The sequence below is a fragment of the Lactuca saligna genome, chromosome 7, assembly GCF_052625555.1.
Source record: "Lactuca saligna cultivar CGN05327 chromosome 7, ASM5262555v1, whole genome shotgun sequence".
NCBI classification, from domain to species: domain Eukaryota; kingdom Viridiplantae; phylum Streptophyta; class Magnoliopsida; order Asterales; family Asteraceae; genus Lactuca; species Lactuca saligna.
Window position 1 is genome coordinate 143,156,329 of NC_136423.1, and position 14,862 is coordinate 143,171,190.

The following is a 14,862-nucleotide window of genomic DNA, read 5'->3' on the forward strand; positions in this document are numbered from 1 at the left end:
ATTTTTAAACTACATACAAAAACCAAAGTACATTGCTATTTCTTGCCCTTCGGAAAGCTTTTTAGCAAATAATCACCACAAACCAAAATTACCTAATCAACATGCATTTTATGATGCCAAAGTACATTGCTATTTTTAAAGTAGAGACAAAAAACCAAAGTACATTGTTATTTCTTGCACTTGGGATAAAAGCACAATTAACAAAGCTTTTAGCAAATAATCACCACAAATCAAAATTACCAAATCAACATGCATTTTATAATGCCAAAGTTCATTGCTATTTTTAAACTAGAGACATAAAACCAAAGTACATTGTTATTTCTTGCACTTGGGACAAAAGCACAATTAACAAAGATTTTAGCAAATAATCACTATAAACCAAAATTACCAAATCAACATGCATTTTATGTTGCCAAAGTATATTGCTATTTTTAAATTAGAGATAAAAAACCAAAGTACATTGCTATTTCTTGCACTTGGGACAAAAGCACAATTAGCAAATCAACATGCATTTATTGATACCAATTACCAAAGACTTTAGAAAACAATAACCATAAACAAAAATTACCAAATCAACATGCATTTATTGATATTAAATAATCTTATTTTGCCTGTGATGGCTGTGGTGGTGGTTGTGATTGCTGTGAAATCAGCAGGAGCAGAAGGTTTCCAGCCAATGCCTCTGATATGGCCACATCGTTCTCCCAATACTTTATCGAAAGCAACTCTTTCTTGAGTGGGTGTTAACTATCTTTCCCTTTCTAGCCCTTGCGTTTGTTCTAAGAGCTCTTCCATTAACCGATTATGTATTTCCCAAGAGTGATTAACAATTAAGTACAAATAAACACTTAGTTATATGATAAAATTATAATTAAATACTTATGTATTGTTGTTCCGCCTCGATAGTAACAAAGAGACCATCCCTATCGGTATGAGCCTTGCAAAACGTTTCCACTATCTTATGGTTCTGTTTAACATTAAAAATTAGATTATATTTTAAATAAATAATTATATGTATCGTCTGTTACCTTCTAATAGCAAGTACTGTTATACAAGCTCGACCCCCCTGATTCACGGTTGTTTGCATTTGACGAACTTTTTTGTTCCTTGCTGAAGTAATTTTGTGTTTGTCCGTTTGGAAATACTCAATTGTTTTCTTCTAATTATCCAAATTCATACCATCTGGAGGGTTGGATAATGCTCTTGAGATATCCTGATACCATCCGACTTCCAAAAAATATTCTTTTGCATCAGTTGTACGCTCTCGATAACCTTTTAACAAAGCTGCTTGAAAACTCTCTATCAACTAGAAGAGCTTCTATTTCTTGGTACATCTGATCCAAATCAAACTTTGTCTAAAAAAAAAAGTTAACCAAGTAAATACTAATCATAATTAACCATATAAAGTATTTTTATATAAATAATTTACCCCTAAATGTTGTATGACTGTATCCTTTATTGCAGGGGAAACTTTTTTCCAAGTCCATTTATCAAAAGGGATCATCTGCCACATTATTTTTCCAACTTCACGTGCAAACATGTCTCTCGACTCTCCTACGGGATCATATGTCATATCCCTATCATAATCCATGTTAATCGATTTTCCCTTATTCTTTAAGAGCGCTCTTTCAAGCTTAATATTTTTGGCTTTGCCTCGGACTTTCCTACATTGCTCAACTACAAACATAATTAAAAATGATCAGAAACGGTGTTTAATTTATAATATCCGAATAAAAATAGCAAATAAAAATTCATAATAAGACTTATGGTCCTGTTCATGATGACTAGCACTTCTACCACGTAGGAAAGGTGGGTCCTTAACTCCACCACCCTCGTGTCCGTAGCCCATAACAGCAACCATGGTATACACAAACAAAATCCATATCGACATCATTTACTAAAAAATTATAAGATATACTGATACAATTTTTATTACAAATACAAATTACATAGGAATAAACATTTACATAGGAATAAACATTTCTATTTAAACATGGAATCCAAACAAAGTTCATATTACAAATACGCATTACATAAGTACTATTCTAATCAAAATCTTCATCATAACCTTTAGTGTCTTCTTCGGTATCAGAATCAAAATCGGTCTCATTATAATCAGTCTCGCAATCAGAAACATCATTGACTCTACCACTTGGTGGAGGAACTTCAGTTGCACTTTCTACATCAACAACGACTCTAGGATTGTTTTGAAAGTACATGCTGAAATCGATAAAAAGTGGAGTATCGGATGAAGAGATATTTTGAACTACGTCAACATTTTCGTGTGATTCAGTGCCAACATTGTGGAGAGAGTCATTGTAATTAAGTTAGATTAGGTGTCTAAGCCCATAACTATAAATGAGATGTACTTGACCCGATAGTAGCATGGTCCTTTTGGGCTGCCTTCACACTGATGACTAGGTAGGATGACTGTTGAGGATAGAGGTTGATTTATTATTAATAATAATAAACTAGGACATAAATATGATTTGTTAATATATTATATGAATAATATATTAATTTGGAATCATATTATTAATTAGTATTTAATCAGAAATTAATTTGGAATTAATTTGGGATTAAATGAACTGATTAAAAGTATAGGGGTTGTTTTGCAATTATTTGATAGTTGAGGCTTTGGGCTATTGGATCACCCTTATTTGGGCTAGGCTGAAAATCCTAGAAGGATCTAGGAGTTTTCATCCAATGTAACATCCAGATTCCCAGTTACATTATTTTATTTATTTATTTGTGAGGTTTGCTGAGTAACTCGATGAGTTGGTGCCTCGACTTGTCGAGTAGAGTCGCGATGGGTGACGTGGATTAATGAGATGACTCGACGAGTCTGTGAGTCGACTCACCGAGTCAGTGCTGCTGAAGGAAACCCTAAATTCTCGGGCCTGTGGCCTATTTAAAGACATTTATATCCTCCATTTCGTCTCACCAGTACCCTTGCACCCTTGAGAGAAACCCTAATGTCCTTAGTGAGCTTGAGTGGTGAGGATAGCTAATCTTGTGATCATTTTGACCCATTTCCTTGAAGAGGAAGGAAGGTTAATTAAAGAGTAAGAAAGGAGGGCCATTAGATCGGCTTCTTCTTCATCTCAAGCTTTAGATCAAGGTAAAAAGCTTTTACCTTTCTTGTAGGATGGTTAGATCTCATGCTCTTGAGATTTAGGGATTGTAACACCTTCTTGGGTATGGATGCATCAATCCCCTTTTCGAATCTAGACTTCAGATCTGGACCTTGTGAGGTCCAGAGATTCCAAAAGTTTAGAGTAATATTTGTTCAACTGAAGAGTTTTGCGTTTTGGAAGCATTAATGGAGTGGTGATGGCATATAGAGCAATATATGCCATGTATGGCCATCAAGATCGAAAGTTTACGTGACTTTTGGACATTAGGAGGCTAGATATAGAGGTTGAAGTTGTAGATCTACTCTCAGGTGCCCAAATATGGAACCCGATTGGGTAACTCGCCGAGTCTATAAGATGACTCGACGAGTAAGGTCAGGTTTTTCCCAACGTTCCTAACCTAGTGATAACTCATTGAATAGGGGGTTAACTCAACGAGTTGAGTGAAACCTTAGCAAGACCTCTGAGGATACAAGTGGAATCGGCAAGTCACATGAGTCCACTTGGCGAGTCAGGTCAACTTTGACTGTTGACTCACATCAACTTCTATTGACTTTAAGGATGGGTTAATTATGAGCATTATAGACCATGAAGGGGTAAAATAGTCTTTTACCCAACCCAAAGGTAAGGAAGAGAGTAATAGAACTTTTGGTGTAATTGAGTAAGAGTGAAGTTATGATTAGAGATGCTTATCAAATGTGTTAGGCGGAGGTTAGTTCGAGATTTCCGAGTACATGTCTATTACTTGTTAGCTACGAGGTGAGTCTTCTCACTATACTTTACCTAGAGTGGTATTTATGTGTGACTGAAAGGTTTTATGTGCTTACTTGAGTTGTGTATTTTCTGTGTGATATATGTTATATTATGACCGGACTAGAGGGTTTAACGATCCATGGGATTGGAGTGCCCCAACCAGATCGGACCGGTGGGTCCAATGACTCGTGGGACCAGAGGGTCCTACTGAGACACATAGACTAGAGGGTCTTACAGTGTTATAGACTTGAGTGGCTATTTTGATGTACATGGTATTTTAGGGAACTCACTAAGCTTCATGCTTACCGTGTTATTGTGTTATGTGTTTCACGTACTTCCGATGATCGCGAGAAGGCACCAACATGATTGTACACACTTGTCCGAGACCTTGTTGAGGATTATGGGATTTGGTTTTTATTGTGGATTTATGTTGACACTTGAGACACTTGTAGTTTTATGAAATATGATATATGAGTTTATTTGTTTTGAAAATGAAAAAAATTGGTTTGAAAATTTACGTTGTTACAAGTTGGTATCAGAGCCTTGGTTTGAGGGATTCGGATGCACCTTCAGGTATGTCTGTGATGGGTTTTGAGCATTATAACACTCCTATGGTGTACATGCAACCCTAGACACCTTGGATCTATGTTTTCTCTAAGATACATGCAAATAATAATTTTCCAAGGTTTACTTCCTAACTAGCATGTTATGGGGTACTTGAATCATAAAACACTAGTAGAATTACATACCTTTTAGTAGTGGTTGATTGCTTGGAGTTTGAGAGCCTAGAACCAATAATGTGGATGCCTCAAATGGAAGTCACAAATCACCACAAACTTTGGAAACTTGAGAGAATAGACACACTCTTCTTGAATCGGCCACCCTTTAGTTCTCACACAAACTAGTGCCATTTCAAGTGCCAATGACCCCTTTATATAGTGTGGTGGATTAGGATTACATTCATGTAAAACCTAATACCCATGACCTTTCAATTCCATGAGATCCATGGGTTAAAGCTCCATGGACTATGCATAGACTTTCCATGCAAGCCTAGCCCATTCTAAATAAACAATAGCCCACACTATATCAATACTAATTAAATAATATGATTTCATATTAATATATTAGAACTTATAATATATTAATAAATCATAAACATACAATTATCAAAAGATTATCCATAAATTGTTCTGGTGAAGTGCAACCCAAATGGACCATGTTGGGTCGGGTCAAGTACATCTCAAATACAGTTATGGACTTAGACACCTTATCCAACAGTCTGGACTCAAACTGAGAATTTGAGAAATTTTTCAAGAGAAACGATTTTCCTAAAACGAGTAAGAGTTTCTAAGAGAAAAACGAGAAAGACCAGTGTGTTCAATCAGCCAGCGCCTAAATGGTGATTTTCCCAAAATACCCTTACTTTTCATGTTATGAGATATCATGAGATATGTTATGCATGCTGGAGAGTAGGCTAGGTACTTCATATTTTAGAAATAGAGTGGCCTTATTTGTGAGGCCTTAGCCTAGGAGTTACTAATACCTGTAATTTTCTTTGAGTACGAGTATGTTGCAGAAATGTTCTTATGAAAGTAGCATGTGCTCGTCGAGATAAAGAGTACCTACGATCTGAAATCCTAGGAGGACTTGGGGTGATTACAGATTTGGTGTGGAAGGTAGTATTGGGCCCTTACTACTGGAAGCACCGGGTCGGTGAGCAGTCCAAGTAAGAATCCTTGGAATGAAAAGGAACAAGTAGGGGGGAGTGATCGAGTGTGAGTATACTCGAGCAAGTCTCTAATTATTTTGTGTTGTGTTTCAGTGACATCATGGTGGGTACGCGCCACAACCCTGAGAACAGTAGAGTTAGCGATGGTGAGATTCGTAGGATGATTCCCGAGGAGGTGGCTGCAGCTATCCTCGAGGCCATATCATAGATGTTTGAGTCTATTAATTCCACCTTGATTGAGACGTTTGATGAGCGTTATTCTGTGGTTACCAAGGCGGCAACTATTACAGCCACTGCAGCTGTTGCTGCTGCCAGGTCACAGAGGGGTGACTCGTTGATGTACCGGGAGTTCAGCAACACGAAGCCCCCAGAGTTTAATGGGACTTAGGATCCGATTGTCACGATGAGATGGATCTCTGACATCGAGGGTTGCTTCTACACTTATTCCTGTCCGGAATATTTGAGGGCGTGGTGTTGGATTAATGTCTAAGTCCATAACTATAATTGGTAAGACTTGACTCGACCCAGCATGGTCCATTTGGGTTGCATGACATCATGCACTTGGATAGACTATAATGAGAGAAATAAGACACTTATGGTTATTAATATATTATAAGTTCTAGTATATTAATAATAAGAATAATAAGATTATTTAATTAGTATTGATCAAGAATTAATCTAGGATTAATTAAGTGATCAAAAGAAGACTAATTAAATATATGGGTTGATTGTGTAAATCATCCATACTTATATAGTGGGCTAATGTTCCATGGATTATCTAGTTGGGCCAAAACCCATATGATGCTCCATGGTGTATTTGAACCCATGGATCCAAGGAAATGGAAAGTCATGACAATTAGGGTTTACCCTAATTGTAACACTATATAAAGATATTATTCTTCCCAAAATCGGTCACTAGATTATTCTAGAGAGGGCTAGCCGATTTCATGAAGTGTTCTAATTTCTCTCAAGTTATTCCAAGTGTATTTGGTGTTGTGTCAACCATTTGAGGTGTCACACTTGGGGCACTAAGCACTCAAGCTTCATGAAGACAAGCACCATTAAAGAGGTATGTATTCTATCTTGTTATATTGATATTTTGTATGCTAGATTAGGATAATACCTTGGATGTTCATATTTGCATGTATAATAGAGAAAACATAGATCCAAGGTATTTAGGGTTGCATGTACACTTAGGAGTGTTAGAATGCTCATAACCCAACAGTGGTATCAGAGCCTAGGCTTGTTTTCTTGTTATACCTGCAATAGAAGCTGAAAAATCGAGTTTTGATGCTGTCAGCCCAGCTGACTCGCCGAGTCCATGAAGGGACTCGACGAGTCCAAGGCAAAATGCATCCAACTCGTCGAGTTGTGTTCATGCACTCGATGAGTTGGACCCCAGACAGCATATCTTCGAGGTTTTTGGCTAGAAATGGACTAGGAACATTACCCTAAGTTGTTTTGAACTTATAAACTTGTTTTTAATGTGGTAATGTTCATGCTAATCCATTTTCAAAGATAATTGTCAATAGATTCATGTTTTGTATTAGTTTAAAGGTTAGACTAATTACATGAAAAAGTTTGATTTGAATTATCTTGTTCATATGAGTTGCTTAGATTAATAGAGAAGTTGAGTGAAAAAGTTGTTTTCAATCCAAATTAATCTAAGAGTTGATTCTAAAATGTGTTTTTGTAACTTGTCCTCAAGTTATATGAAAAGTCACATTTAAGTTTCATAAAAACTCATAAAAGTTGGCAATGGTTACAAAAGATGAAGAGTCTTGTCCTTAAGTTATGGAGGTTCAAGAGTCACTTCATTAATAAATAAATAAATAAAATATGTAACCTTAATTAATTCCATAAGTTATAAAATAAAGAAAAGGTTAATTCTTTATTAGTTTAAAGTCTTCCATAATTTGTCCACAAGTTATGGAACTTGAAGAGTTTTTGGATTAAAACTACTTTAAATACATAAGTTATGGAATTAATTAGTTTTGAATAGTTTCAAAACTTGCCCTCAAGTTTTGGAATTTGTAAAGTTTTCTCTTATGAATACTTTAATTCCAAGTTAGCCCTTAGAATTTTAAAAGTTAAAATTCAACCCTTATACTTTATAATATTATAAGTTAATAATATTTATATGTATAAGAGTAAAGTCGGTCTTACCGCTAGTACGCCTCATTCACGAAGTCGGTCTATAAGGTGGGTATAAGGTTGTTGCCTATAAAATGGCAACTTAATGGGTGTCCACTCTCACCCACCGCTTGCTTGACTGGTGGAGGGTCGTTAGCCGAACGGGTTTGACATGACTTTAATTCTCCCTTCATTAAAAGTATTAATGATAAATACTAAGTAACTAAACTCTAAATAATACCCAATCTTAGTTACTTAGGAAAAATGTGAATAAGGTGCTAATCCATGAAATTACACTTTGCACTTTGTTTAAGTCGGTTAGTGGAGCGTGTGTGGTTAACCGGCACACTAACTCGTATTTAACAAGGTAGGCAAAGGGTAACTTAATGTTTATCATAGTATCGATGGAGCGTGTGTGGTTAACCGGCACATCGATTGAGGGGTAAACACTTAAGGGTACCAAGTAATTTGCATGGTTACTTCACACCTTGTTTTGTGATCCTCGGCATCCCAGTCACAAAACCTGAAGGGCACACTCGAGATTGAAACATGCCATTGAACAGTTCAATGAATCTCAAAAGATCTAGGAGTTTCAAAACCAATTAAAACCTAATAATACATTTCGTTTATCTTGGTGGAAATTGGTGAATCGTCATTCACCTACCTTCAAATTGTTTTATAGCTTGGATTACGGCATACCTCTTCTAGGTTATAAAATAGTCTGTTGGGTCCTAGCCTTAATATTTCATATTGGGTGTCATATTAAGGACTTTAAATCAACTATCTTGAATATCTCCCAAAACATGTCTGGTTTAGACATTTATGATCTTCCAAATCTCTTGAAACAAGCTTTCCTAAATGAAGATGATGTCCCATGGATATCATACTTCTCTCTCCTCCTCCAATTATTCTCCCTAACCCACAAGTTCTTGAAAAAATTTAAGGTCACTCGAACCCTATTGGCAAGACAAGGTCTAGGTGTGATCACATCATGGAGATGTAGTCACATATTGACAAGTCGGGAGAGTTGGGTGTCAATGTCTTGAGAAAGTTGGTGGTTCAATCACTTTCTAAGTCACATAGTGAGTTCCTTTGGGACACCTATGAAATAGACTATGACAAGACCCTTAATGATCTTACCTATTGCTAAGATCAACTTCCTGAAACTTTATGGACATTGACAATGGTGACACTGGAAATACAGAAAAAGCATTCTCTTCCCAATGGAAAGGGATCGGCCATAGTCAACTCGGTTGAACAAATGGTAAAGAGAAAAGCTAAGTCTGTGATAGTCCCGTGTACCATTATCAAAGGGTCCATATGTTTATATTGCCAAAGAAAGGGTCATTATTTGCGAAGCTGCCTAATTTACCTAAGGATGTTAAAGTCAATAAGATTGACTCTACTTCAGGTAAAGTCCATTATCTAACTCTGTTAAGTTTCTATTCTAAGATTCCTGATACATGATGTGACTGGGTCACATGGTAATGTTTTAAGAATCAAAGAAAAGTAAAGGAACTCAAAGAAAGAATATGCTGAATCTGATCGCGTAGATGGATTTCTATCGCGTAGTTTGAAAATCGGATTCTTGAGCTACTTCTTAGGAGTTATGAGATATTGCTAAGGAATAGATAACAACAAGTTTTTCATATGGGTTGTAAGGATAAGTTTTTCCGCATAGTTTTAAAATAAAAGGAAAAATTTTGGTTTTATTTATTTTAAAATATCCTTACAATGGCATTTGAGGAAAAAATTGTTGCTTATATGATTCCATTAATAGCAAGAGTGGAAGTATGAAATTGATTCTTTCATTTGTGGTAATGTCTAAATTTATCAAATAAAGGAAACATTCTCATCACCCAAGTCTCAATTGGACCGGGACTTGGAATCATGCAAGTTGTATAGCATGATGAATGAGAACTTTCAAGTATTGGAAAATTAAGACTAATTACTTATTCACATGGATGTGTGAGTCAAGTAATGGACTAAGGGATCGAGTACATAGTCATGTGCACTGATTAAGTCCACCACAAAAGATATAAGGCTATTCGTCATATTTTACTAGAGTTCAGTAAATATGATTATACTTACAAGCTTAAGTGTAACTCTGAGACATTGGAAAAGGTTCCAATGCATAGCAGAGCGGATAAGAAGAATCAAATTAGGCAGAAGGATAAAAGTTTCTCAAATCTGAAAAGATGGGAGAGTACTTTAGTATCAGTTTTGTGATCATCTTAATGATTAAGAAACCATATCAAAATTAGTTCTCTAAGGAAGTCTTAGTGCATTCTTATGACTAAGAAGAAGGGATCTTGAATTGTTGAAATGGTTAAATCAAGAAGATGAGTCATACTTTGTTCCAATACAAGTCTTAGAGTCGTACTCCAAGATTGTAATTTGAGTGACATGTCTTAAAGAAGGTTTAAAACACTTATCAAATGTAAGAGTAAAAGTTTTCTACTCTTGGACATTTGAAATTGGTAAGTTGTGATGTTTTGGATAAAACAAAGACCAACTAAGGCCATTTGTGTGAAGTGTTTGTCTTGATTAGAATCCGCACTATCTCTTGGATGTTTGACAAGGGAGTCTTATAGGTCAAGAGGACAGTGTGAGTCTTAAAGGTCTTGAAATTCTCAAGAACTAATCAAGAATGAAACCTGAAGTTCTTCACTAGCACACGACTTGAGGTTTATAACCTATCGTGTTGACATATTCTGTGCCCATTCCAGTTAAAGTTGGCTTTGCATATGAGTTCTTAGAGTTCTCAATGTGTTGCACAACAACTTGGAAGCAATGGTAGGCCCTTGAGCTACCAGGTGGCAAGAAATTAAGATTGAGTTCAATCCATATGAGTTTGGATTTGTCATAATTCTTGTCTTGTGACTATGGTTATGACAATTCACATGGATAAGAACTCATACACCAAGAAATCTAAGTGTCATAAGGTTTCTCTCTGATTCATGAAAATGATGGTGAGGAAACACTTTCACTAAGTAGATTTTAGCTAGATAGCAATTGGGATATTTGCATTCTCAAAGTCGTTAGTGGAGCGTGTGTGGTTTACCGGCACACTAACTTGGACTTGTGAGAAATGGCAAAGGTCAAAACGATCAAGACTATGATTACGGCATCCCTTTTCATAGTTCTTAAAATTGTTTTGACACACCCATGAGCTATCTAAGGGAAGGTGTATGTTTTTGATAAAGTATTATCAAAACAATCTAGTATCAGAAATCTGAACTTTGGTAACAAAGTCAATAAAGTATTGATTTCTAGAAGTCGAGCTTTCTGAGTACATGTCAAAGCTAGTGGGAGCATAAGTGTTATGCTAATAATCATCATGTTAGTGGGAGCATGATAATTATGATAAGTATTGCAAGCTAGCAATGTTAATTATAGAAAACAAAAGGTTTCAATTGGGAAAAAGTTATTTTGCTATAATTAAGGGAGAGGAAATTATACTTCATCTCAAATCTATAAGCTTAGATCGTGAGGTTTTAATCATTTAGTCAAGGATATATATGAATTTCATGTTGGAATGGCTCAACATAAGGAAATTCTGTATATGGGTCCATTATTTGCGTTCTTAAATTCGATTATGATTACGGCATCCCTTTTCATAATCTGAATTATGAGAACTTGGCAAATTGAAATGGAAATGTTATAGCAAAAGACTGGTTTAGTCTTTATGTGAGACATCATGAATCGTGTCCCATATGCTTCGGATATAGGATCGATTACATGTGCTATATTCATCCTTTCTAAAATTTTCCAAATGCCTAGGGCATTAAGAAGGGAAAAGGTTTAGAACTGGATATGACTAAAAGGATTAAACAATTGTCGAGGACAATCTAAGGTTTACCAAAGATTTGTTGCTCAAGGACAGTTGGAAGTATAGTGATAATTCTGGAAGGACCATATTGACATAATCTGTAAGGAGGCAACTCTTGTTCAGAAGTGATAGTCGAAATGGAATCTGGAAATGTTTCAAAGTTAGAATTTTCAATCTGTGTAAGATTAAGGAAACTTAATGCAAGAAGGATATTTCCAAGGAATTGATCTCCTTTGGAATACTCTGTAATGATTGTTGCCAAGTCTTTCTGACTTTGTGCATAATCATTACAAGAGGATCGATGCATATAAGTTTAGAATCTAACAGATTTCAGTAAATGACATGAATTTGGAATTCTTGCATTTGCAGTAAGGATTGTGAAAAAAGAATCATTGAAGTTATGTTCAATTGATCTAGTTCACAAAGTAAAGATCATAGACAAACATAGTATGCATACTTGGTGTATGGCATGACTAGTGTTTAGAAAACATAGTGTACATGCTTGGAGCATGGGACAACTATTGTTTTAAATTCAAGAATAATGTTGATAGCTGAAACAATATACAATAAATAATGTGTAATCATATGGTGATAAATAAAAAGTGTTTTATTTATATTCATAAGTTCTGAGACCATATTGGATTCAATTATTATTGTGTTTCACTTTGCATGTTTTGACTTCCCGAATAAACTAGGTTATTCTTCCGGAATGACTAAGTTATTCAAACCATCCACAGTCGGTCATATGTTGGAAGTAGATATGAATTAAGACTGTCATGGGTTGGCTTGTAGAGGTCTAAGATGTTGGACAAAGGGCTACAACACTCATGAGTGCTCATAAGTTCTGAGTATTGGATTCAACCCGCGCTCATTGGAATCACTTCATGGATTTTATCACGAGTGATCATGAGACGATAATATCTTATATTCTTCAAACCTAGAGATATGAGTTGTTACTATGAGTTGATAGTACATTGATTACACGAAACACATTGGTAACTCGATGTTATAAAACGTGTCTTTGTGTATGATTCAACAAGTAGTAGAACAAGCCATATGAGTCGAAGTTTATCCATTCCTTTTACCTTCGGGATAAAAGCGATATCTGTGGGCCCCTCGATGATTTGATGATGACAAATGGAAGTGCTCGGCCGGGCCAGGACTGATTTGATTTGTTCAATTAGTCAGTCGTCATAAATCGGAAATCGGGAAACAACAAATGGACAGAGAGAATGATTATAATCCATGTCTCAGTCCATATGATATCTAGAATGGAGGAATATATGATCCCTTATCTAATGGACAAGTCATTGACAAGATCAGAGTTCATCTACAAGGTCAGAGTTCGACAGAAGCTTTTGAGAGCTACGATTGCCAGTTGGTTCCTGAAGTCATACGCAAAAATAGTTTTAGACTTATCCAAGTGGGAGACTGTTGGATTAATGTCTAAGTCCATAACTATAATTGGTAAGACTTGACCCGACCTGGCATGGTCCATTTGGGTTGCATGGCATCATGCACTTGGATAGACTATAATGAGAGAAATAAGACACTTATGGTTATTAATATATTATAAGTTCTAGTATATTAATAATAAGAATAATAAGATTATTTAATTAGTATTGATCAAGAATTAATCTAGGATTAATTAAGTGATCAAAAGAAGACTAATTAAATATATGGGTTGATTGTGTAAATCATCCATACTTATATAGTGGGCTAATGCTCCATGGATTATCTAGTTGGGCCAAAACCCATATGATGCTCCATGGTGTATTTGAACCCATGGATCCAAGGAAATGGAAAGTCATGACAATTAGGGTTTACCCTAATTGTAACACTATATAAAGATATTATTCTTCCCAAAATCGGTCACTAGATTATTCTAGAGAGGGCTAGCCGATTTCATGAAGTGTTCTAATTTCTCTCAAGTTATTCCAAGTGTATTTGGTGTTGTGTGAAACATTTGAGGTGTCACACTTGGGGCACTAAGCACTCAAGCTTCATGAAGACAAGCACCATTAAAGAGGTATGTATTCTATCTTGTTATATTGATATTTTGTATGCTAGATTAGGATAATACCTTGGATGTTCATATTTGCATGTATAATAGAGAAAACATAGATCCAAGGTATTTAGGGTTGCATGTACACTTAGGAGTGTTAGAATGCTCATAACCCAACACGTGGTTCGCGCTGAACCAACTTCTCTTGGGGGCTAAGGACTGGTGGAAGTTTGTGAAAGCTAGTTACACTTCTGTAGAGCTCACTGTAGTGTCATGTGAGAGGTTTATTGTGATATTTCGATATGAGTATGTTCCCCAGGTGGAGAGGGACCGGTTGGCCCATGAGTTTCTTTCCCTCAAGCAGAGGACAGAGTCAGTGACAGTGCTTACGAGGATGTCCCATGAGAGGGCGATGTTCTGCCCTGGGCACGTGTCTACTGAGCAGGCACGTATGAGTCAGTATTTGAGCATTCTGAGGAGGGATATTCAAGATTTCATGGTGAACTCGACCAATTGGACATTTGTTGAGCTTCAGGAAAATGATTGAATAAGGGAGATTGAGTTGGTGACTCAGGCCAGAGAGGAGGCAGAGTCTCAGGGGAGGGATCGGTGACCGACACAGTCTCAACCAGCAGCCAAGCAGGCAAAGCCTGCTGATTTGAGATCTGGAGGTTAGAAGGGCCGCACTTGTGGAAAGTGAGGCAAGAGTCATGAGGGGGTGTGTCGAGCTGGTTTTCGCTACGAGTGTGGCAAGGAGGGGCATATTGTGAGGGATTGACCCAAGGGGTTTGCAGCTTGTTTCCATTGCAACCAGACTGGCCATCGGAAGGATGAGTGCCCACAACTGCTACAAGGATCAACACAGGGATCTGCACCTGTTGCTATACGAGCTACAGAGAGCCGGCTAGTGAAGGCTGAGGTACCGAGGGTTCGTGGGAGATCCTTTCAGCTGACAGTGGAGGAAGTCCGTGCAACACCTGATGTCGTGGACGGTATGTGTTCTTTTAGTTATTATGTTTTTAGTTCTATTGTTCTTACATTGTGATATGCTTAGGTATTTTTCTTGTGAGTTATGTACCTGCTCTGGTGTTATTTGACTCAAGTGCGATTCGGTCCTTCGTATCGTTATCATTTAGTCATCACATCAATATCTGACAAGAGGCATTGAGTCGACCTCTTAGAGTTTCCATAGCTGATGAGTATGCGGTGTTTGTGACTGATGTGATTTGGGGATGTGTGCTCAAGATTTTTGGTGTTGAGTTCCCGATAGATCTGG

General features: G+C 36.6%; 1 protein-coding gene across 2 annotated transcripts in view; it reads right to left on the reverse strand.

Annotated features, from left to right (window-relative positions):
- Positions 1–535: 535 nt before the first annotated feature.
- The window catches only part of LOC145003894 (uncharacterized), a 29,693-nt gene continuing 15,366 nt past the window's right edge, over positions 536–14,862 (reverse strand). The window contains exons 2-4 of one of the 2 annotated variants that reach the window (XR_013662188.1): positions 1,430–1,677; positions 1,029–1,355; positions 536–967 (exon numbers count right to left, since the gene is read on the reverse strand). Coding sequence is in view for 1 of the 2 variants with exons in the window: in XM_078962800.1 (XP_078818926.1) it covers positions 1,251–1,355; positions 1,430–1,677 (353 nt within the window). In the remaining variant the exon portion in view is untranslated. Of the gene's footprint in view, positions 968–1,000; positions 1,356–1,429; positions 1,678–14,862 lie in introns of those variants that run through there. The other variant, XM_078962800.1, reaches the window with a different exon arrangement.